This window comes from Phodopus roborovskii, unplaced genomic scaffold, assembly GCF_943737965.1.
Source record: "Phodopus roborovskii unplaced genomic scaffold, PHOROB, whole genome shotgun sequence".
Taxonomy (NCBI): domain Eukaryota; kingdom Metazoa; phylum Chordata; class Mammalia; order Rodentia; family Cricetidae; genus Phodopus; species Phodopus roborovskii.
This window is the reverse complement of record NW_026126517.1, coordinates 52,348,100-52,371,971: the sequence shown is the minus strand read 5'-3', so window position 1 is coordinate 52,371,971 and position 23,872 is coordinate 52,348,100. Positions and strand designations below refer to the sequence as shown.

The 23,872-nt window shown below is 36.5% G+C and overlaps 2 protein-coding genes across 3 annotated transcripts in view; one reads left to right on the top strand and one right to left on the bottom strand.

Annotated features, from left to right (window-relative positions):
* Tinag (tubulointerstitial nephritis antigen) overlaps nucleotides 1–3,789 on the top strand; it is a 96,094-nt gene extending 92,305 nt beyond the window's left edge. For both annotated transcript variants that reach the window (XM_051197974.1, XM_051197972.1), the window contains exon 11: nucleotides 3,467–3,789. In XM_051197974.1, the coding sequence (XP_051053931.1) occupies nucleotides 3,467–3,601 (135 nt within the window). In that variant the 3' untranslated portion in view covers nucleotides 3,602–3,789. The remainder of the gene's footprint in view (nucleotides 1–3,466) is intronic.
* An 8,570-nt stretch (nucleotides 3,790–12,359) lies between these two features.
* LOC127231704 (cellular tumor antigen p53-like) lies at nucleotides 12,360–23,213 on the bottom strand. The gene is made up of 2 exons (XM_051197414.1): nucleotides 23,158–23,213; nucleotides 12,360–12,951 (listed from the first exon to the last, which is right to left on the bottom strand). Exons 1-2 carry the CDS (start codon nucleotides 23,211–23,213, stop codon nucleotides 12,360–12,362), a joined length of 648 nt encoding a protein of 215 aa, XP_051053371.1.
* Nucleotides 23,214–23,872: the final 659 nt, after the last annotated feature.

Below are 23,872 nucleotides of genomic sequence, written 5' to 3'. Positions count from 1 at the left end.
CTCAACAAAGAATGAAAATTTATTAAGATGAGGCCCAACATTAATAGAAAAGAAAGCACATGTTAAACTAAAAGAAAATAATTAATTCTTGAAAAATAATTTCTGAAACACCAAAAAAGAAACAAAATAATCCACATTGAGAGTGAAATTGAGCATTGAATGCATACTAAGCAGTTATTAAGACAATATTATTGTTAATTATCCAACATGAAATGTACACACTTCTGAGAAAAGAAAGTTTCAACAGAATGACATTTATGTTTTGATTATGTGTTGAATTTGTAGATGACTCTTAGTGGAGTAGCCATTTTCACAAAATTAATTTTTCCAGTCCACAAGAATGGGAGATATGTCCATTTTCTAGTGCCTTTTCAATTTCTTCATTTTTCCATGTTTTCAGTGTAGATATTTTTCACTTTCTTGGTTAGGTTTATTCCAGGTATTTTGTTTGTATGTTCTATTTTTGTTATTGTATTGATTTCTCTGACTTCTTTCTCAACTTGTTTATAATTGCAATACAGAAAGGCTTCTGCTATTTACATGTTAATTTGTATCCCACAACTTTAATGGAAATATTTATGAGCTCTTAAAATATTCTGGTTAAGTACTAAGGTTGCATATATAGAATCATATCACTTAATTATTATTATTAATATTAATATTTTTTGCTTTGAATGAACCTAATGAATCCCCATTGAAATGTTGATGGGTGTGATAATAATGACTGCTTAGGCTTTGTTCTATAAGGATAAAAAAAAATGTTTTCAATACTTTAAAACTAACTTTGGGTTTAGTATGGATTCCTTGAAGATATGCTATATAAAATAGTGAAGGGTCACTTTATTTCTAACTTACTAGCATTTAGATAATGAATGGATTTTGTGGTAGGCTCAATTTAATATAGCGCCCATGATTCTTACCCTCTTTCTGTCAAAGTTAAGACAATTTGAAGAACAGCCTAAATGGACTCTATGTTAATCTCAGCAATCCCAATGTTGTGGTAGAGACCCAACAGATTCCTAGAGAGCTATGAGCCTTTGTCTTTGTTGGAATCCTGGAGAAGCAGGTACTAATGTCAGTGAAGGAATGCACCACCCAGAAGACAGATAAAGTTGACTAGAGAGTGAGGGCAAGCAAACAAAAGCAGAAGCTTCCTGCTTCCATGTCCTTTTATGTGAAGCTCACCAGAAGGTGGGGCCCAGACTGAGGGAGGGTCTTCCCACTTCAAATAATTCACTGGAGAAAATCCCTCACAGGTGTGCCCAGCTGTTTGGGATTTAGTTGATTTCAGATGTAGTCAAGTTGACAATATTAGCCATCACACCTTTCCTTAGCATATGAATTTCCATTTGTTTAATAAATTAGCCATGTCCGGTCCAGATTCACCAAAGTTAAAATTTTGTATGTAATCTTCAGATAGTCAGATGAAAATAGGTATAGTGAAACTATAGTTTCACTCTAAAAATAATAATGTTGCTAAAATATTTTTAATCTGAGATTAATTTTGATTTTTCTATCTTTGGGAAATATATATATATATATATGTATATATATATATATATATATATTTTTTTTTTCCCCTAATATGTTCCTATATTGGAACTGGCTGCAAAATTTGAGAATTGGAGTTTTGTTTCGATCCCAGTTGCAGAGACGCACATTTTGCTGCTATTTCATTTCTAGCTATTCAAAGTCCATTTCTACTTTGAGGAGACACACTGAATTTGTGATTTCAGACCCATCTTTGAGTGTTCCTTTCAGGTGTCAGGGATGATTGAGGAGGCAAAAAGCCAACTCTAAAATAAGAAATGCTGTTGATAATTGGATGTTTTTTTTTTTTAAACTGGTGTTGTCATAACAATTTCTGAAGCAGAGGGAGACTATTCTCATTGGAGAAAACTGAGGAAGCTGAATGCAATACCATATGCCTTGGGAATATCAGTGCAGATCACACCCAAGATCATTTTCCATCTTAGACCCAGCACAGAGTGAATGGAAGCCAAGCATGGCAGCTGTTGTTACAAAGTCTCTAATTTACTGAGCTGGTCTACTGCATTTAGTTGTGGTCGACTAATTCCCTTCATGTGCCTCCTCTGCCTTTAAGACATTTTCTGCATACTCCATTAGCGCTGCGTTGGTTCAGAGTGAACTAACTCACTCAAGCTTCTGGATCCAAACCAGCTTTCTAATCATCCCCAGAATTTAAAAAGAAAAAAAAAGAATGCAGGAGAAACTTCTGATTCCTGCTGATTTTACTTTCCCAGATGCTTTATTTTCTCTGCCTTCATTAGATTACATAACTGCAAGCAGTGATTCAGTCACCAGCCTTGGCGGCTCATGTTTATAGTGCTAGTTCTAGGGAGAAAAGTTTTAGTGCAAGGCCACTAAAGAGCAATAGTGCGTTTGAGGCTGCTATGTACTCTATGATGGATTTATGGTTTTCTGATGGAGTGATCTACTTAATAAGAATCTTAACAATTTAATTAATTTAATAATCTCCCTTATGCTGCTTCATGTTTAGTGTTACTGGGTTTTGCTGCTTTCCTCTACTAGAGCATCTCTCTACATTGAGAGTTTGGTCAGTTTGTGCACAGCCTTCCTTATGCACTTCAGATAGCTCATCTATACCTTTCTTATAAATAAATATGGTGGAGCTAGGGTAACCTCAATAATACACTATGAGTATAATATTCACCTTAGCACTTAACTTGTGCTGATCATAATTCACTAGATCATAACTCACCTAGATACAAAATTATGTTATTTATTTGGGGATTTCTGGTGTTTAACACAAGGATAGGTCATAACTCTAATGCATATGTGTCTTATTTTCTTTTCCATTTGATATGACCAAATGCCCAGACAAAGATCATTTAGGTAAGAAAGGGTTTATTTCATTTTCCATTTCTAGATTTCACTCCATCAGAGTCACAGCTACAAACTAGTGAGGGAGCTGCTTACACTGTAGCTATAGTCAGGAATTGAGAGGAAAAAAAGTACTTGCATGTTAGTTCTCATCATGCTTTTTGATTTTTCTCATTTATCCAAGGGGCCAGCCCAGGAAATGGTCCTGAGAACTTTCAGGGATGGGTCTTTCTACCTCAAATAATCAACTTAAGAAAATTTCTCATAGGCATGTTCCTAAAATAACCTCAGAATTCCCCAGGGAGAATCCTCTCTCAGGTGATCATATATTATGTCAAGTCTACAATCCAAATGTACCATCATACTTGAAGGAACATCAGTTCTATCTACTGACAGTGAATACACATGATGATATTAATGTGATAAAAGTAAAAGAACTCCTTGATACTTATCCAGAAAATATTTAGGTGCTTAACCATTACCATCTGTAAAAGCCAAAGGGAATTTAAGGCCAAATAGTCCTTTTCTGTTTTTATAGAAAGGATTACAAATATTCAAGTATAATGCTCAACATTTTCATGTTTTCTTTTTTTTTCTGCAGATTGCCGCCAATTCCTGGGGAAAGTCATGGGGAGAGAATGGCTATTTTAGGATTCTTCGAGGAGTAAATGAGTCTGACATTGAAAAATTGATTATTGCAGCATGGGGCCAACTGACAAGTTCAGATGATCCATAGTTACCAAATTTCCATAAGGTCATGCATTAAAGTAACTCATTAAATCAAACTTTAGCAATGCAAGGTTCTCCGAGTCAATGCAAGTATTACATTTTTGCTGTGTGCATAGAACATTCCCTTTTTCCCTTATTTTACTCCAGTATCTAATCTTTTATTCTCTTTATATTACTGAGTAAATTAAAATTCTAATAAAAAGAGTGGCTAAAATGTCATTTAAGTTCCCTGGATGTTATTATTTTGTTCTCATGATGGTGTCGCCTTTGATTTTAATTGTTCGCAGTGTGATAGGATTAATTTTCAAATTTCATATGAATCCTGAACACTGCCTCTTTTCTTGGAAGCACGAGTAAGCTGATCCTACTGACAGGGTTGCCGGTGAAGTGTGCACAAGAATATGAGCATAGGCGATCTGGCCCTGCTCCTCATCTGCCATATGGTAGTGTGGGCAGGGGAAAGACACCCAGTCTGTTCCTGCCCTTGCCACCTGTGGAAGATGGAAGAGCTGACTATGAGGTCGTAAGAGCGTGAGAGCTGTCAGTTTCCTACACCAGCTGCAGCACTCAGGAGAGTGACATCTGCACCTCACCTGGGCAGCAGAGTAGAGCTGGCCCTGATGGTGTGGGTGTGGAGGAGCCTACTCTGAGGACATGAAATCAGGGGAACTGGCCCTGCCCCTTGCTCTTGCTGCAAGGGGTGAATTGGCCAGGGGAATGCTGGATAACTCACCCTGCTGGAAAGAACAAGGGACCCAGATCCAGAACCAGAGTTTTGAGTTGACCCACCACAACATCCATCCCCATCTGTGATCTTCTGGCACACGTGAAGGGGGCCATTCCTGCAGACAAAAGCTGCAGAATTTCCACAACACAAGGCAACAACAGGATATCCAAGAGGAGTCCCAGTGAGGGTTAAGCATCCATAGTGCAGCAGAAACTGAGGCCTCAAACCAGACTAATAACTTTTTGCAATGAACAGTTACAACTAAAGATATATAGATAAAAGGATTTACTGAGTGACTCATTCTGTCACACTAAAGCTTCCATGATGAGATTTTTCCTTGGTTTTCTCTCTTAAATTATATTTTATTTTATGTTTGGTGGGGGGAGGTTTCAGGGGCAGAGGATGGATACAAAGGGACAGAAGATAAATGGGAGTGAGATGCATATAAGAAAGACACAATCAATAAATAAAAACAAAGTTTAACATCAGGCCCCTTTCCCTTCCTACTTTACAATGCTATTCTATCTCATTTTGTTTGAAATAACAAAGCAGCTTCCTTCCTAGGCTTTTAAAAATATGTATTTACAAATTCTCTTAAAAGTAATAAATAGAATGAATTTTTTAAGTTAATATTTATCCATTAAAAGAAACGTAGTAAAGTACAAAAGCAACAACAACAAACAAACAAAAAACAAGATAAAAACCCACTTACCTTCCTGGAGGTAAGAAAGCATTAGAAACTGTGGAGTCAGACAGAGATTAGTGACAGTAGGCGACATCCCTCCTTCCTACACTGGAGGGTTAAAGACATGAGTTTAGACTGGAATCTAGCAGCTAGAATTAGTCCTGTAGTAGCATTGAGTGGAGCTGGTCTAATGCTGAGAGCTTGAGCTATTGATAGAACCAAGGCTGCCAAATTTGCCATAAGTTATATAAAGGGGTAGCACCTGGTTCCTCACTGCCTAACACTTTCTAAGTTCTCATTAGACTCTGCTTGGCTAGTGTTTCTGGAAGGCAAGTGATAGATATTTAATGAAAGAAAGTGAGATGTCAGGATCAATCTTCATACTTTACCAGATAGAGAGGGCAATAAGATGGTGCAAGAAACAAACTGGGAAATATAGAAAACCAAATTTAAATTTTGACTTAGTTAGATGTGGGTATACTTTACTTAGTTCATGAACTCAGTCTCCTTGTTAATATACCCGAATTAAGTAATGTAATACCTACTTCTATGTATTTGTTCCTATGTACATTGAAGTACTATATTATGATCTGCACAGAGACTTTTATCCATTTTTCTTACCCATGGCTTGTAGAAACTCATGCTTTGTCATCATCTGTCTGAAAGTCCGTGGTGATCTGACTAGCAGACATTTCTTTTCTTTTGGATGGAAGTCGATTCCATTTCCAAAGACAAATAAATGGAGCTAAAGACAATGAAACTTCATAAACTACTGCTTTGTGAAATATTTCAGGAGACATAAAGCATCAATCCATGAGGTGCCATTGCATCAGGAAAGAGACTTCTAAAGAACCACAGACATTTTTGTCTCCTGAAAAGTCAATGTAATAAGACAAATTCAACCCCACACTGTCAAGAAGGAATACTCAGAGGACAAAAAGTTCCTGTGGTCCCTGAGGATATTTTCATACCTCATTTTGATACTCTCTCTTATAGAAATTACTAAAGATCAATGGAACTGAATCAAAGGAAATGGGATTTCTCTCCATAGCCACCACCAGCAAGAGCCCCATTATGTAGAGAAAGAATGGTAGTGATTCCTTTTGTCTGTCTACAGTATGCAGCCTACAACCCCAGGGTTCCTGGAAGGCAGGAATAAATTGTTCTTTATTTCCCAAGATAGTTTCCATGGTCTTTGTGTCATCGAAGACTCTAGGAGAAAAGTGGTCCAGAGAATTTACGGAAAATCTTGTATCATATTCTTTACTGGAAAAATTCAGTTTGCCGCTGCTGAGGGAGCCCACAGTGAAGTGTAGCACAGACCTGGTATGTCTGTCCTCATTCACTTCAATCTGGATTTATGGAGTCAATTGTTTCATGAATAACCTCATAAACTTTTCTCCAAAATACTTTAGTAAATTATACACGATTCACTTGGTGTTTATGATATGCCTCCAGTGGGTTAGCTGCTGTGCAGGGTTCTAGCCATGAAAGAAGTGATTGCCAAAAGAGACACTTCCTGCCTGCATTAGGTCACTAATTCTTTTGCAAAACCGATTTGGGGAGACACTGGCCAGTTTTGAATGGGAAGCTGTGCATGAGTATTTAGAAAGAATACTCTGGATATAGAAACCTCTGAGATTTAGCATAGCAGGGAACAGGTATCTCACTGTACAAATCAGCTTTGATGCTTCTATCAAAATGCAGCCTTGAGTTGAAAGAACTAGTTTTGAGGTACTCTGGTTTCTTTTGACAGTATACTGACTAGTACATAAATTTTTTTCTATACACATTTCAGGAAAGAATATAAAAGCATGTTTTTACAAAGCCCCAGGACTCTGTATGAATAAATTACTTCAAGTGTTTAGTCTATGTTGAACACGGGTACTCCTAGTGACAGAATTGTGACTTACCAGATCATTTGATTGGCCTTCATGGATGGAAGTTCCAGCAGTAGTTCCATTAGTAATGATTGACAATTGTCCCAATGCCCTTAGTTTAAACAGAATTTATAATGCACAAAAAAAAAAAAAAAAACAACTTTTGTTGATGATGGCTTTAGTGGAATATGTATCCTTATCTCCAGACCCATTAAGTTGGACACATTAAATAAGTACAACATTTTAACATTTTGTATGTCAACCATACCCATTATTTTGTATCATCATGTTAATCTTCATTATTTTATTTTGTTTTACTCCAGTCATGGTGTTTTCTTTCTATGTATTCATTTGGGCTTTTTATTTCTGAGGTAAATAATTAAGTTATTTAATTCTTGATTTAATATAACTACTTGTCCTACTTAGGGTTGCTATTGCTGAGATGAAATGACATGACCAAAGAAACTTGGGGAGGAAAGCTTTTATTCAGCTTACACTTCTATATCATAGTTGATCACTGAAGGAAGTCAAAGCAGGAACGCAAACAGGGAAGGAACTTGAAGACAGGAACTGATGCAGGGCACAAGGAGAAGTGCTAATCACTGGCTTATTCCTTATAGCTTCTTAGCCTGTTTTATTAGAGAACCCAAGACTGCCAGCCCAGCAGTGTGCCAATGCACAATGGACTCTCAGTCACCAGTTAAGAAGATGCTACATGTTTGCCTGCAACCCTATCTTAATGGAGGCATTTTTTCAACCAAAGTTGACTGTATAAGATGACAAATTAAGACTATAGCTTATGTCAAGATGACATAAAATGAACCAGCACACTACTCATAGCTATAAATGTTTTAGAACATCCTTTTTAGTGTTCCAAAAGTTCCTGAAAGTTGCATTTTCATTTGAATTTGATCTAGATGTTTAAAAAGTTCCTGCTTGAGTTTTTCAGTGACCCAGGAGTCATTTTAGAATGCATTACTGACAACACTCTCTTATAAAGAATTTTAAAATACAGCTTCTCTTTTTTATATAATTTTTTTAATTTAATTTTATGTAATGAAAACAAACATTTATACACAATATTTGGGAATTTGGGCGTCGTTCTTTCCAAACTACTTCCTGCTGGTAAGGGGCGCTGTCTTGGGGGATTCGAAGAAGATTCAGATATCCTAGCTGTAGTTACAGCTTCTCTTTTAAGCAAACTAACCCCCATAAAGATAAAGAAAATAAAGATAAAAAGTCAGATGAGATGTAAATGATTTTACATTTCAGATTGTTTAATATTCTTCCTCATGTAATATTTGTAATGAAGGTACCTTGTATCTTACTTAGCATATTAATTCACAGACTTTTCCCCCAGGAAGGGATATTTGACTGAAGGAAGTTATATTTTTATAATTGTAACCACTGTAGATAATTTCCAATTGCAATCTGTCTACTTCATCAACTCTAATTTATGCTTTTGCTATGAGACACCTTTCTACAGAAGTGAATGTTAGTTAGGATTCTGTATCTCCATGGTCTGATGAGGCAGAGTTCTGTTGACTGTTAGTCATTGCCATTTTGCTGACTGGTGTGCTTCTGAAATTGCTGAAAAGAGTTATGGGATATTGAAGCTGATGGCTCAATGAAGTAGTAGCCTTTCCCATGATGAGGCCTGTAAGATAAGCAACAAGACTGAAGTTCCCAACAGGAAAAAACACTGTGGGAATTTCTGAGAAATGACTAATCTTTTTAGTTATATTTGCTTTATTAATCAACTAAATGATCATGTTAGTTACATTAGCAGTCATTTATCTTCTGCAGAATACTGAGTGACATGGGTTCTGTTCATACAGTTTCTAACTCAGTTTAGGAACTGGTCTATGTGGCTGGGGAATGTTTACTCAGAACAACAGCTGTAGATCCTCAATGACAGCATTCTCTCCCTATTTTGACATACAGGTGGATAAGTGGGGGCAGAGGAATGGAGTGGAAACATGTCTTCCATGTCATAAGAGTGATTTTTTTCACACCATGTGATCAAACTTGCAGATGGATCAGAGAAACCTGAGGTATTCTGAGTATTTGCCTAAGATAATTCTCCATCACTCCCAAACAAATAAAAAAAAAAACTTGCTAGAATGTATGTATGTTTAAGGAGAGAGCTAACTATTCTAATAGCCATGCCATAGTTCTGAAAATTTTATTTTCACTAACCTCTCTAGAAGAAACCATAGATTCTTGATGGCCATGTGGGAAAGAGTGGGAAAGCAGTTATTGATGAATATGAGACTAAAAAGTAAAAATTAAAGAGGCCGAGGATGTGTAAATTGGGAGACGATTATATTCCCTTGGGCATCAAGGTTAATGGTAAATGGAGGAATGACAAGAGTCAGGTTTAGGGGTGAAACAACAGCTCACATGTGGATATGCTGCACTATGGTGTCAAGCTTTCCACAATTCTAAACTGATAAAGTATCTTCTGAGCCAAGGAAGGAGAGGGGCCTTTAGTTTTGAAAGAGTTGAATAAGAGAAGAGCAAGCTGAACAGCAATAGGGAGTTAGTCAATGTATTGTGAGATGCCCTGACCACACAAGAATCGCTATCAAGACAGAAGGTGGCAAAGGGACATGTGCAGATGAAGATATCTGGTAACCCTCTTCTCCATCATGGTTCAGTTAAAACTAAGTAACTCCTTAGATTTAACTAGCAATAGACAGTAATTAGGCAAGAAACAAAAACAGTTAACTGATTTTGACATAAAAATGATCATGTTTACCTAGGAGTTGATGAATATTGCCTATAATAATGTATAATAGATAGAGGATAAATAACAGAAATTATCAGCAATACTTTTATAAAAATATAAATTACTTGCATATACATATTGTATGTGTGCACACACTGTACATTATTACTACTGGAAATTTTGACAAACTTTTGTATCTTCAGTAACTCTTACTGTATCATTTGTCTTAAGCAGGTGGTATTAGCTTGCTGATTAATAGTCAATATTTTAAGCACAAAAGTATAAATGAGTTGTTAAAAAGCTTTGGTGGACATAACAAAATTTTTTATGTCTGGAAAATGAAATAATAATTCTGTCCTTAAGAAAATCACTGGGAGTGTAGCATGAATAGCACAACAAACCTGATAGCCTTGTCTCTTATAAATGTGTAACATTGGTAGCAAAACTTAGCCTATTCATTCATTGTCTATGCATGTAAACATTATTTGTAAAACTGTGTGTCTTTTTGAAATAGAAAATAATAAAACACTGATGAAAACAATTGAAATTGATGGTTTCTGTTAATTTTGCTCTAACAAGTACTGAATGAACTACAAGTGTGGTTTAAAGAAAGAAATAAGGAAAACAGCAAACTTTGAAACCCCGTGCTTCTTCATATGCAAACTAAATAAAATAGCAGAGCAGCATGAGTTCTGCCTTTTGACTTTCTAAGCTCTATATGAAATCTAATTTAGATTTGGGAAGAAATTACATCATCAGCATAGCAGGCTTTGTGCTTACAGCGCTGATGGGCTGATGGGAAATGAAGAGCTTTTCAGTGAGGTGTAAAGAAAAGACTCTTGGGGGGGGGCAAGATAAAAGAGGGAAAGAACGTTGATTTGGGTTTTGTGGGTTTGGAGTGTAAGGAAAGTATTCCCATTGTATTGATGAAGTAGAGGGGCATTCCTAAGTCTTCTGCAGAACCTTTTCTAAGCCACTGCCATCTCACTTTGCTTTGTGGAAGTGGGTTTAGATTTTTGAAAAAGTTTTGAGATTGCAGTCACTAAAAAAATCTGTAAAAATAGTAGTGCTAGTATTACAAAGCCAGAAAATTCTTTCCTGATGTTTTCTAAGCTATAGGACTAGAAACATGTGTGCCATCCACACATTATTTAAGCTTTCCTGAGGAAACTTTTCAAAAACCCATTGACCATTTTAAAAGGAATGCTGAAATTAATCATTACCTTTGATGGTAGTACATAATAATTAGATGTTTTTACTTCACAAGTAAACAATAATGGATGAACTGATATTCTGAAGAGGTGAAAGGGGTGGGGAACAGGCTGATGTGAGTAGCTTGATCGCTACCCAGGGCCATGGTGATGTTCGGACCTGGGCTGATGCAACAGCCCCCCCCCCCCCCGCAAACATACACACTGGCTAAAACTCTAGGGTAAACTGGTCCTGTGTCTCACCTGCTGAAGCACTCAGGAGAGAGGCTCCTACACCTCACCTGGACAGCACAGTAGAGCTGACCTGGAGCATGGGCAAGCTGGCCTTGAGGGAGTGAAAGTGGGAAAGCAGATCGTGCCTGCCGTGTGGTGAAGGAAAGATGCCTTTCCTTGCCCCTTGCTACCAGAAGCAGGTGAGGAACCTAACACAATCCCTCATCAGCTGCAGCACTTGAGAGAAAGGCCCTGGGACTCCCTTGGCACCACAATAGAGTTGACTGTATGAGTGTGATCCAACCCAGGGGGCATGAGAGGGGCATAGCTGGTACTGCTTCCCTGTATAGGGTATGGTTGGGAAGGGTATGGTGAATTATCTTAGTAATTATTACTTATATACAACTTATATTGTTACAGATTCTGATATGTTGTAACTTATGTAAAATTAAGTTGTATTCCTTTCTCGGATAATTTGTATATTTTATTTTGTCATATTGTGTAAGATCTTTCTGTTTATGATGTTTTGTGCATAATATCTATATCATATCTTTTGATACATAACTTTTAAATACGATCAAGACATTTTGTATATTGATATGATTTAGGATATTTTTTTATCATGTTGCACTATACAGTTCTACCTCTGGTCAAGACATTTCTGTTGCAGAGATTTACATGTTTATGTATATACATGTGGATATGCATATGTATATATGTGTGTGTACACACACACACACACATACATACATACATGCATATATATATATATATATATATATATTGCTAAAATCATTGTCCTTGCTAAATTATTTAGGGGAGTTTCAATCATTTGTTTAGCTATGTTCCTGAGTATTACAGATTATCTTCACCCATGTTTCTTATACCTATGAGATTAGTCAGACAAGATGTTAGATCTTCAAACACTTCATAGACCTGCAGAACATGGCCTTAAAATGTTTTAATATTAGTTCTCTGTTGGCATGAGACATTACTGCTTGTGACAGCATCAAACTATTCCCAAGAATATGTTGGACACTGATTTCATTCCTTCTGGAGTCCATCCTCTCCTCAGCTAATGGCCTCTTGGGCAAAGAACTGACTGTCCTACTGTGCTTTCAGGAGACAAACATAGAAGACTGCTGAATCTTGCCAAGTCAGGGTAAGAGCCTTTCTACCTCCCTGCTTCTGTAGTGATCTGTCAGGTACTCTTGGCCTTAGCCAAAACTGGCTGCCCCAATGTTACTGTGAGACTTTGGGTGACTGTCCAGGTAGCCTGCTGTTTCTGTCTTCGCTTCACCTTTTGGAAGCTGCTCACCTATACTTCCACTCGGATAAGATGCAGAGGAAGAGCCAAACCATTGCTTTCAGAGGGATGCTCATGGTGAGGGAAGAATTTTACAACTTCTGTCATGTATTGTAACTTCTTGTAAATGGCCATGGCACGGACATGGGTGCCAGGTGGAGGTGTGCAGTTGACCCACAGCTGTACAGGGCATGTTTTTGCCAGCTGGCAGGATAGCTTATTGAGGGAAGGCGAATACGTGCAAGTGGCAATCCCTGAGTTCAGGAAGCCCAGATGGAAACCATAGTCACCCTGGTAGATTTTATAGCACGTGACAGAAGATGAAAGGGGACAGAGAGTGGCTGGCGCTGGGGCCACTGGTGCAGGAGTCTCAGTTACCCGGTCCTCTGCTGGAGCCGCTGCTGCTGTGGCGGCTGCCTTTTGGAGCATTTCACCTGGGTATTCTAACCAGCCTGCAACATTCTCAAACAGGGACAGTTCTTTAATGGAATCAGATGACGGCAAGGTGGACAGAACATTGTTTGGAGATAGTAGTTTCCACAGGTCTGAAAATGCCTCCTGACTCAGTGGGAGCTCAATGCTGAGATCTGATTGTGGCTCCTCCCTGGCAGCACCCAAGAAGTCAGCCAGGTTTCAGGTCTTCAGGGGAGCGTGTTACCATGCAGGGAAGTAGGTTCTGGACCCAGATGCCAGGTGCACCCTGATTCCAATAGCTACCTCCAACTAGGATGGTAGACGCCAGCTCCTTGATTTCAATTTTAATGCCTAAATAATGCAAATTACCAATCAATAATCTTCTGCTTGCTGAGTTATTCTTCTGCTCAAAAGACTAAAATCTTTAGAATTATACCTGATCCCAATGAATCTTTTCTATTTATGATTACAAATCATTTATAATAAACAAGAAGAACTCTCAGATACCCCAGAAAGTTGCTCTTCCAAACATTTCAGATACATGTGTCCTCAAAATGAATAAACATTTATATGTACAAATGAAGTAAAGACTTAAATGACTTTATTATATTAATTACTAAGTCATGGGAGTGTATTCACCCCTTTATATTTCTTAAATACTTTAGATTTGAAAAGAACATTGGTTATATAGATACATTGTGAAAAGGCAAGTTGTACTTAGAGTAAATTTAAATCTTTAGGAAAACTCACTAGGGATGGGATCTGGCTTATAGGACAGTCTTACCCAGGGTAAACAGACAAGGTAGCCAGTAATAAAAAAATTAGTTCTTCATACCAGAGGTAGAATGGTAAGAATTAGAAAATGCAGAATATTGCAGACTGAAAATCAACAGAGCATCAGGACAGGTACTCACGTTGCTGCTCACTCATGACCTACCATTTGTCTCTGTGCCCATGCCTTGTCTGACTACATTCTCCCCATTTGAATTAACATTTATGGAGAGAGTATATGATTAAATATTTGAAACTGAGCTCTTTTCCCCAAATCCGTATTTAACACTCAGATGCATGAATTTCCCCCTCTCCCTCTTTATTAAAAATCCTTATTTGAATATTACATAAGTTTTAATAATATTAAGTCAGTTATAAAGAGGTTGCACATAGAGATAAGTGAGTAGAAAATATATTGACACCAATAAAATTTTGTTTGAACACATATCTATGCCTATGTGAATTTGATCAAGACTGTTGTGTAGTATTTCTTCATAGGCTGTACCTTCAAGTACAATTCTTTTTGTTACTAAGACTATGCATTTAATGTAATTTCAGCCTGTTCCCACATAGTTATTCTTAGCTATGGGAGAGAAGGGAAGGTATGCCCATTTGTGATTGTGTTTTTGTATGTGTGGTAACTGTGCCTGTGTGGATAAACATTTTCTTCCTTTCAAGTTATTGGTTCAATTCGTCTTCAGAATTCTCTATGGTCCTCAAATCCTATTTTCTCTCTACTTTTGAATCTCTCTCTTTCAGTGGGTGTTTATTAGATGTAAGGGTACCCCATGGGTTAGAAATAACCAAATTCAACTTCATTCCTTATAAGGAAAATAAAACCCTAGATGTTTGTATTCACGGATATACTTCTAAGTAGAACAGCTTGATGCCCTTGAGGTTTTAATCTATCATGGTGTGACGTTTCTTTCTTTCTCACACATCTATACTTCAGCTCCAATTGACTTCCTGTACAGACAGAAATATATATATATATATATATATATATATATATATATATATATAGTCTTGATACAAAGATAATTATTTCACTGAAAATTACTTTCACTCATTTTTGTGTGTAAAAATTAGTCTTTCTAGCTTCAAGAAACCAGAAACTGCAATACATTTGATTAACAAACATACAAAATATTCTTCATTGGATTTAAATAGCAGGCACTGTGCATTAGAGAACACAACTAAATGGACATTGATTACCCATAAATGGTGGGGGAGGGAGAACAGCATGCAATCCTGTTTGCCCTTTCATGGAGTTCTACTTCTCACAGGGCTCAGGCTTTCTACAGAGCTAAAAGGTCCACACAATTTCTAAGACCTTCAACACAAAAGGACAAAGTGGAGGCAGTTAGCTCCCTGTAGACCAGAGAAAGCTCAATCAAGCCCCAAAATACTAATCACCACTGCTTTGACAATCACAATTTCTGAAATGGAAAGCATGGCTGAGTTCCACTGCAAATTACAGAGTAATGCTACCAGACATTGGCAGATGTTGGACAGTATGTTGTTAGCATGCAGCCCATTCACTGAATGAAATACTCTGAAGTTTCATATGGTCTAAAGAATCTTCTTGCCTTTCTTCTGATGTAATATCACCAGAATCCTTTGTACATCTTCCCTAAGATAGACAATAAAAGCTACAATAAGTTATATAAGTACTCCTCCATGATGTAGAATACAATGTGTGAATTGTGTCATATATTGGATCACAATAGAATTTATTTGATAACATTCCCCTCCTCTGTCCCTCTTATTTTCCCTTCATGTCCTCTCCCTTCCCCCCTCCTTCTCTCTTGAAAAACAATGGAATTTTTTTCTTTTGATTTCATTGAACTAGAAAGGTCTCATAATTCCTATTTTACACTCACTGAATATGGCTGAGAGAAATGAAGGACACTGACAAGTTTTAATTAATTATTTAGTAATTTAAATAAATCAGGATAACGGTATATATCCACAATTTGCTGTATTCATCCATTGTAAAAAAATATGAAATAATGAGATTTTAATGATTACCACATAACCAGAAAGATTAGAAATTTCTATAAATTGATACTAAAGAAAATTTTGAATTGGTCTCCAGAGCACTTTCCAACATTACATGTGTATTTTTTAATGAATGCCATGGAACTTTAATTTAGAATGACAACCTAAGTAGGAAACTGAGGCTGTGTATTTGTCCCTCCTATTCATCTTTTCTTTTCAGGAAAAGAGTGGAAAGGGATCAGAGGGAATAATGAGCCATAGGGCACAGCCCCAATGTCATGGAGAGAACCTAGATCCAAGCTGGGGCCTAGTGTTGCACCATTGTGATGAGTAAGAGCTTCTCTCCACATGGGGAGGCTCCAAAGGGCTGCAGATGGATTTGAGATTCAAACTAGCTCGTGCGCAATTTTATAACAAGAAATGACCCTGGTAATTTCCTATTTTCTTTTAATATCAGTGTGTATCAAAAGTTTATTTTGGTAATAAAGATAAATGTGCGTTTGGAGAACTTTGAAGACACAAATCTCGATTCATGCTTATTTATTCTTGAGAAAATTGTTCCTTTCTTTGAAATACTTCTAACTTGAGCACACACACCTTAAAATGCTTTGTGTATCTATCAAAAATGTAGTTTCAGTAGACAGAAACATGTGGTTGCATATTCATAGAACATAAATATTGATCTATATAATATTTTATGGTAAATGCAATTATAATTGTAATTGAATTAATCTTTTAGATTATTAGTTTTGTTTTTGTTTGTTTGTTTTTCAAAACAGGGTTTCTCTGTGTAGCCCTGGAACTCCCTTTGTAGACCAGGGTGGCCTAGAACTCAAAGAGATCATCTTGCCTCTCTCTCCCATGCTGGACTCAAAGGCATGCACCACCACTGTCTGGCTAGATTTATTTTTTAAAAGGGTGTATTAAGTTTAATGGTAATTAAGTATTAATGGTAATAGGTTTAACAAGGCATTTTCATATGTTGCCATTATATTTTTGCTATTTCATCCCTCTCTCTCATTATTTTCCCTTAGACTCCCAGGTGCCCCCGTAGTCCCTTTCCTTCCTGCAAACTTACCCATTTTTTATGCAAAATTATATTCAATTACCTTCTTTTAATTGCAGGTCCTATGATAATTTTTTCCCCTCTCATGATCTGCTTTCTTATCTGATTAACTATAAACACTCACACAACTTATACACAAATTAAAATGTGGATTTCACACATGAAAGAAAAATGAGGATTTTCTTTTTGAGTTAGTTCACCTAATGTAATGATTTTCAGTTCCACCCATTTACCTGTAAAATGTTGTAATTTTATTTATTTACAATGGGTGAACACAGCCAATTATGTACACATACATAGTTCTTTACCCATTCATTTGTTTGATAGACATATAGGTTGCCTCAAGAGAACAGTAAGCATACATATACACAAATCTTCATGTAAGCTGACTTAGAATGAATGCTTCAGGTATATATCAAAGAGTGATATAGTTTAGACTTATGCTATTTCTATGTGGAGATTTGTAAAGAAACACCATATTGATTTAAGTATTAGCTGTACAAATTTATATTTCCATCAATAGTAAAAGAAAAATATCTCCCTTTCCTACATTCTCACCAAGCATTAGATGTTATTTGGATTTTTTGATGGTTCTAATGAGGTGAGATGGAATATGAAAACAGTTTAAAGTCACTTTATGTAATAATGGCTAACGATATTGAACATTTTAAATAAGAATGTCCTGGCTATTTGTATCTATCCTTGGAAATTACCTTTTCAGTCTATTGACCCTAGTTTTAATTGGATGACTTTGGGGGGGGTCAGTATCTTATTTTGAAATGCTTTATATATTCTCCATATTAATCCCCTACCTAGTATGCAGTTGACTGATTTTTTTTCCCATTTCAAGGCTGTCTTTTTATTTTTATGATTGTTTACTGCACAGGCTTTTCTAATTTTATGTAATTCCACTTGTCAATTAGGGGTATTATTTTTCTCTACAACTGGGCTTCATATCAGAAAGTCATTGTCTATGGTTATATATTGAAGTGTTTTGCCTTTGTATTCTTCTAGAAGTTTCAAAGTTTCAGGTCTCATGTGAAGATATTTAATCAATTTTGAATAAATTTTGGTTCAAGATGAAATATATGCATCTATTTTCATTGTTGTACATGTGGAAATCCAGCTCCCCCAGAACCATTTGTAAAAGGATCTCTTATTTTTCAACGATTTTTGATACCTTTATAGAAAATAAATTAGTTGGCTATAGCTCTATAGGTTTGGTTCTATGTTTTCTTATATTGATTAAACACAGTAAAGACAAAACTGTGAGTCTCCAATAAGTGATTGGTGTGGAGATAATTAAAGAAATCAAAGCAATTCCTTTTAGTTATTTAATCAAGATTGAGTCCATATTTGAATTTCAACCTAGCTTCTCCCCATGCCTACAGTCCTTCTGTCTGTTGCATGCATCTGAATCTGTGCATGTCTAAAGGCTGTCTTGTAAATCTGTCCCTGTGACATTGTCTGATGCTGTTGTATGTGTATTTGTTTGCCCCTATCAAAGGAATTCACTCCGTCTTTGTTGAAATGAACAGAATGCATCACATGGGGAAGAAATAAGAGATAACTTTCAAAATCTTTAACAGAATTTTACAAAGGACTGAGTTATAGACTCTTATTGACCCCAGCTGAACCAGATGAAAAAAAAGTGGTGATATATTGTTTATGATCTAATAAAGCTTGCCTGAAGATGAGACTGCAAAGCTAGCCACAGCCATAGAGGCTAAGCAGTGGTGGCATACGCCTTTAATCCCAGCACTAGAGAGGTATATAAGACAGGAACAGGGTCTCAGAGCTGGCAATTAGTTCCAGCCATATCAAGGACAGGCTTGCCCCAGCCTTGGTAGAGGAAAGAGTTTTCTGGTGGCTTGGCTGCTTTGATTCTCTGATCTTCACCTTGAACCCCAATATTTGTCTTGGAGTTTATATTATTCATGTTACAGAAAAACAGTACTACAATTATTACTGGTGTATATCAATTCATAAGATTGCTGTCTACCTCTAATTCTACTCTTACAAGACAATAATTGTTAGAGCATACATGTATTCATCTTGGGTCATGGGCATGGATGGTACCATAACTTAGCAATTACAGCTATGCATTAGTTTAGATTGTATGCATTGATCACATGGGAAATCGTAGACTAATAAGTTACTTCTTACATTGTTCTCTTAAAGATAGGTTAAACAAGCAGGCTAAATACACGGTAGATAGCAGTCTTAAGTCTCAAGTAAGGTCCAGTTGTATTATTAATTCTAGATATGAGAGCCAGCAAAAATTCCAGTCTCTTGGAATCCCCTTGGAAGAAAAATCACAAAAAACAAAACACACACACACACACACACACACACACACACACAAAAAAAAAAAAAAAAAAAAAAAAAAAACGGCAACAACAACACTGAAGATAAACTGGAGGAAATAGATTCATCAACCAAAGAAAACCTTCAGTCCAAAATTCCCTAACACAAAACATCCAGGAGATGTGGTACACTGTGAAAAGGACAAACCTAAGAATAATAGGAATAGAAGGCAAGGAAGCCCAGCTCAAAGGTACAGAAAACATATTCAACAAAATCATTGAAGAAAATTTTCGCAATATTGTTGGACCCTAATTCTGGGGTCCTGAATGGCTGGTGGGAGAGCCCCGTGACACAAACACCAAAATCAGGAGATACAGTAAGCAAGAGGTGTTTATTGAATGCATGCACTTTGGTGACAGTAATCTTGGGGAAAGCTTCACCCCCCCAAAGGGTTTAGGCTCTCTTTTTATAGAGAAAGACCACAATCAGCATACATGCATGGGGCACAAGGTGATTAATTACAAAGTATGATCTCATGTTTGAGAGATCACCCAGGTATGACCTATTTTTATTTAAAGGATAAACAATAGAATGACTTGGAAAGTCCCCAGACTGACTGTTAGCCAGGAGTGACCCAAACAAGGCTGATCATCTGGAATCATTTGTTCCACGGTGGGGGCCTATTTCCTTGTTGTGGGCCCAGACCTGTGAGAAACTTTTTTCATACTCTGGCTTTCTCTTGGCTGTACATTTAGAGCCTTCAGTTATTTCACAAAAGATTGATGATTCAGTTACTAGCCCTATTTAACAAGATCAGTCTAGCCCCATCACCACAGTAACCTTTATAGTTCTCATAATTTCTGTCTTTTCCTCCCATGTCAATGTCCATTCTTTATGATTTTCTATATTCTGCTTGCAAGAATTACTCTTCTGCTCCTTTCATATATCCTTGTCCTGCAAATTAAAATCTTTCAATCTGAAGAAAGACATGCCCATGAAACTACAAGAAGCATACCGAACACCAAATAGACTGGACCAAAGAAAAAAGACCCCTCGACATATAATACTCAAAACACATAACATACAGAATAAAGAAAGAATATTTAGAGCAGTGAAGGAAAAAGACCAGGTAACTTATAAAGGCAGATCTATCAAAATTATACCTGATTTCTCCATGGAAACTCTCAAGGCCAGAAGGTCCTGGATAGATGTTCTACAAGTACTAAGAGTCCACAGATGCCAGCCCAGGCTATTATACCCAGCAAAAATCTCAATAACTATACATGCAGAAAACAAGATTTTTAATGACAAAGCCAGATTTTCACAATATGTATCTACAAATCCAGTACTACAGAAAGTTCTGGAAGGAAAACTCCAACCCAAGGAAGTTAACTATGCTCATAAAGACATAGGCAGATAATCCCACTTCACCTGAACCCAAGGGTAAAAGCAGGGCAAATATATTCACAATACCACTGCCAACAATGAATCTAAAACAAAAAGCATTAACAATCAATGGTCCTTACTTTCCCTCAACATTAATGCCTATAAAAAGACACAGACTAACAGAATGGATACGAAGACAGAATCCATCCTTTTGTTGCATACAAGAAACACATCTAATCTTCAAAGATAAACATTACCTCAGGGTAAAGTGCTGGGAAAAGATCTTCCAATCAAATGGACCCAAGAAGCAAGCAGGTGTGGCTATCCTAATATCTAACAAGTTGGACTTCAAACCAAAATCATTCAAAAGAGATGAAGACGGTATTCATCACAAGAGAAATCCATAAGCACAAAGTCTCAATCCTGAACATCTATGCCCCAAATCCAAAGGCACCCACATTCATAAAAGAAACACTACTAAAACTCAAAGTTCACATAAAACTTCACACACTCATAGTGGGAGACTTCAACACCCAACTCTCAACGCTAGACAGGACCAGCAGTCAGAAACTTAACAAAGAAACAAATGAACTAACAGAAGTTATGTCTCAATTGGGTTTAACAGACATCTATAGAACATTCCATCCAAATACAAAAGAATATACCTTCTTCTCAGCTGCACATAGAACCTTCTCTAAAATCAACCACATACTAGGCAACATAGCAAACCTTAACAGATGGAAAGAAAAAAATTGGAATAACCCCCTGTATCTACCACGGACCTCCTACAGCTGAGAAACACCTTCAGCAAACTAGCAGGATACAAGATAAACTCAAAAAAATCAGTAGCCCTAGTACATACAGGAGAAAAAGGGGCTGAGAAAGAAATCAGAGAAACATCACCCTTTATAATAGCCACAAACAGCATAAAGTGTCTTGGAGTGACACTTACCAAATAAGTGAAAGACCTATATAGCAAGAACTTTGTGTCTTTAAAGAAAGAATTTAAAGAAGCAGGACTTTGATAGCACATTCCCCAGGAGGGATACTCCCTTAACCTAGAGGCAAGAGAAAAGGCCTAGTTCTTACTCCAAATGACCTGACAGATTTATATGACCCCTCCTGGAAGGTATCACCCTCCCCAGTGGAGTGGGGGGGGGAATGGGAGAGTGGGAGAGAGGGAAAGAGGGAGGGCGGAAGAGGGAACTGGGATTGATATGTAAAATAAAAATTATAATAAAAAATGAAATAGTGATATGTTTGTGTGTCAAGTTGATATGGGGTCAGATGTGGTGATCAGTTTTCGTCACCTGAAAAACTGGAACTTCAAATGAAAAATTATAGCCATCAGATTGGTATGTGAGCATGCCTGTGGAATATTTTCTTGATTTCTAATGAAAGGAGAAGAGCCTAATCTGTTATGAGCAGTTACACCCTAAGCTTGTAGTTCAGGGTTCCAAATAAATGTACTCCAGCAAGCAGCAGAAACAGGCCTGTGAGCAGCATTCTCCTTGAACTCTGCTTCAGCTTCTGCCTCCAAGTTCCTGATTAAGGTCCTGCTCTGACTTCTCTCAATAATGCAACATGATATAGACATGTAAGTCAGAAAAACCATTTCCTCCTGATACTGCTTATGGTCATGGTGTTTATCATAGCAACAGAGAGCATATTAAGACTCTAATAAAATTTAAGTCAGGGCTTCTTATGCCTCCAGAATTGCTATTGCCTTCAGGGTTGCTTGGAGTACACTGTGGTTTTGTGCTTGTATATGAATTTCTGAATTATTTTATTGTACAGTGAACAATGTCATTGGGATTTAGATAGGAGAGCATCGAATCTATAAACTGTTTTGGTAATATAGCCATCTGAACAGTATTAGTTATCCCAATTCCTGACCATGGAAGACTTTCCATCTTTACTGTCTTTTTCAATTTGCTCAATGTCATTGTTTCTATTCTAAGACAGTATTTTTTAAGACATTGTGACTAAAAATTTTCTAATTTCTTTCTAGGCAAGTTTCCTATTGGTAAATAAAAAAGCAACTGGTTGTTGTATGTTGATTTTGTATCTTTCTATTTTGGTAAAACTGTTGATCAGATATAAGGATTATCTGGTTGATTTTCATAGTCTTTAAGTCTAATATCTTGTCCTTTGTAAGTGAAGACAATTTGACTTCGTCCTTTGCTATTTATAGCCTTTTAATTTCTCTTTTCTCACCGATCTGAGACTTGGAAACACTATGTTGCATTACAATGAAGAGAGTGCTTAACCTTAACTTGTTCTATGATTTAGAGAAACTGTTTTAAGATTTTTCAGCATTTAGTGTAGTGTTGGTTACAAATTGGTCACATATAGCTTTCATCGTGCTGAGATGTACTCTTTCTATAGTGGTAGAAGAATTTCTTCATCTACTGTGGTTTTGGTATTGAAGTTAATTGCGTGTTGTTTGACATGTGCTAATTTTTATATGCTGAGGCAAGCTTGCATCCATGGGATGAAGAAATGATATAACTATCATTGTGTGCTGTTCAGTTATGTAAGATGTAAGATATTTTTTAAACATTATTAAATACCATTTGAAAGTGATTTAGTAAGAATTTTGCATCTCTGATCATCAGGAAAATAGATCTTTGGTTTCCCTTATTACTGTGTCTCTTGCAGACTTTTTGTTTTTTTAATCAGCAAGATACTGACTTTATTTAACATGTTTAATCATGTCACTTCCATTGGTATTTTGTGGAACAGTTTAAGAAGTATTTATCATAGACCTTCACTCAAAGTTTTATAGGGTAAGCAGTAAATCCTCCAATCCTGTTATTACTTTGTAGGGAACTTTCAATTATTGTTTTAGTGCTCATAACATACCTTCCCCCAGGAAACGTGGAAGTGGAGAGAAATTCATGTAAGTTGTACTCTGACATCTACAAAAATATGAGTACTACCCCAACACACAAAAATAAATCAATACATGTTTAAAAAAACAGTGCCCAAATCTAATTGTTTCTTGTGTCAGTTGTTTATAACTTCTTGATATAATTTTCATTAGTTATGTATGTCTAAAAATTTGTTTCTTCTAGATTTCCAACGTTAATATGATTTTAAGATTTCTTTAATAATTTTCTGAAGTATACTGATCTGTTTTCAAACTTGTTTTCCATCTAATTAGAGTCTTTTTAAAGCCTTCCTTCCTTTTTTTATTTTGAACTATTTCACTCTTTTCTTTTTTTAAAAATTTTTAAAATTTATTTTATATAACAAAGTCCATTTAAATGAAAACAAACATTTATAGACAATATTTGGGAATGTGGGCGTCATTCTTTCCAAACTACTTCCTGCTGGTTAGGGGTCTCTGTCATGGGGGATTTGAAGAAGATTCAGAAATCCTGGCTGTAGTCTGTAAGGCTGCTTTGTCCAGCTGTTTTGAATATAGGATCACCTGGTACTCTGTTTCAGGCAGTCTGGCTTGATCAAACCACATTAGTCTGGAAGGAATCCACATCTTTTCATTTTCTATGGAAACAAAAATAGAAATCCTTTTCCTCAGTAACTTGTCCTTGAACTTAAATTTTGGAGTCAAAGC

Coding starts and splice junctions, on each gene's coding strand:
- LOC127231704 (XM_051197414.1), bottom strand. CDS start 23,213: ATGTCAGAGTACAACTTACATGAATTTCTCTCCACTTCCACGTTTCCT. Junction 12,952..23,157: donor TCCACGTTTCCTGGGGGAAG/GTATGTTATGAG, acceptor GGGTGCTGCCAG/GGAGGAGCCACAATCAGATC.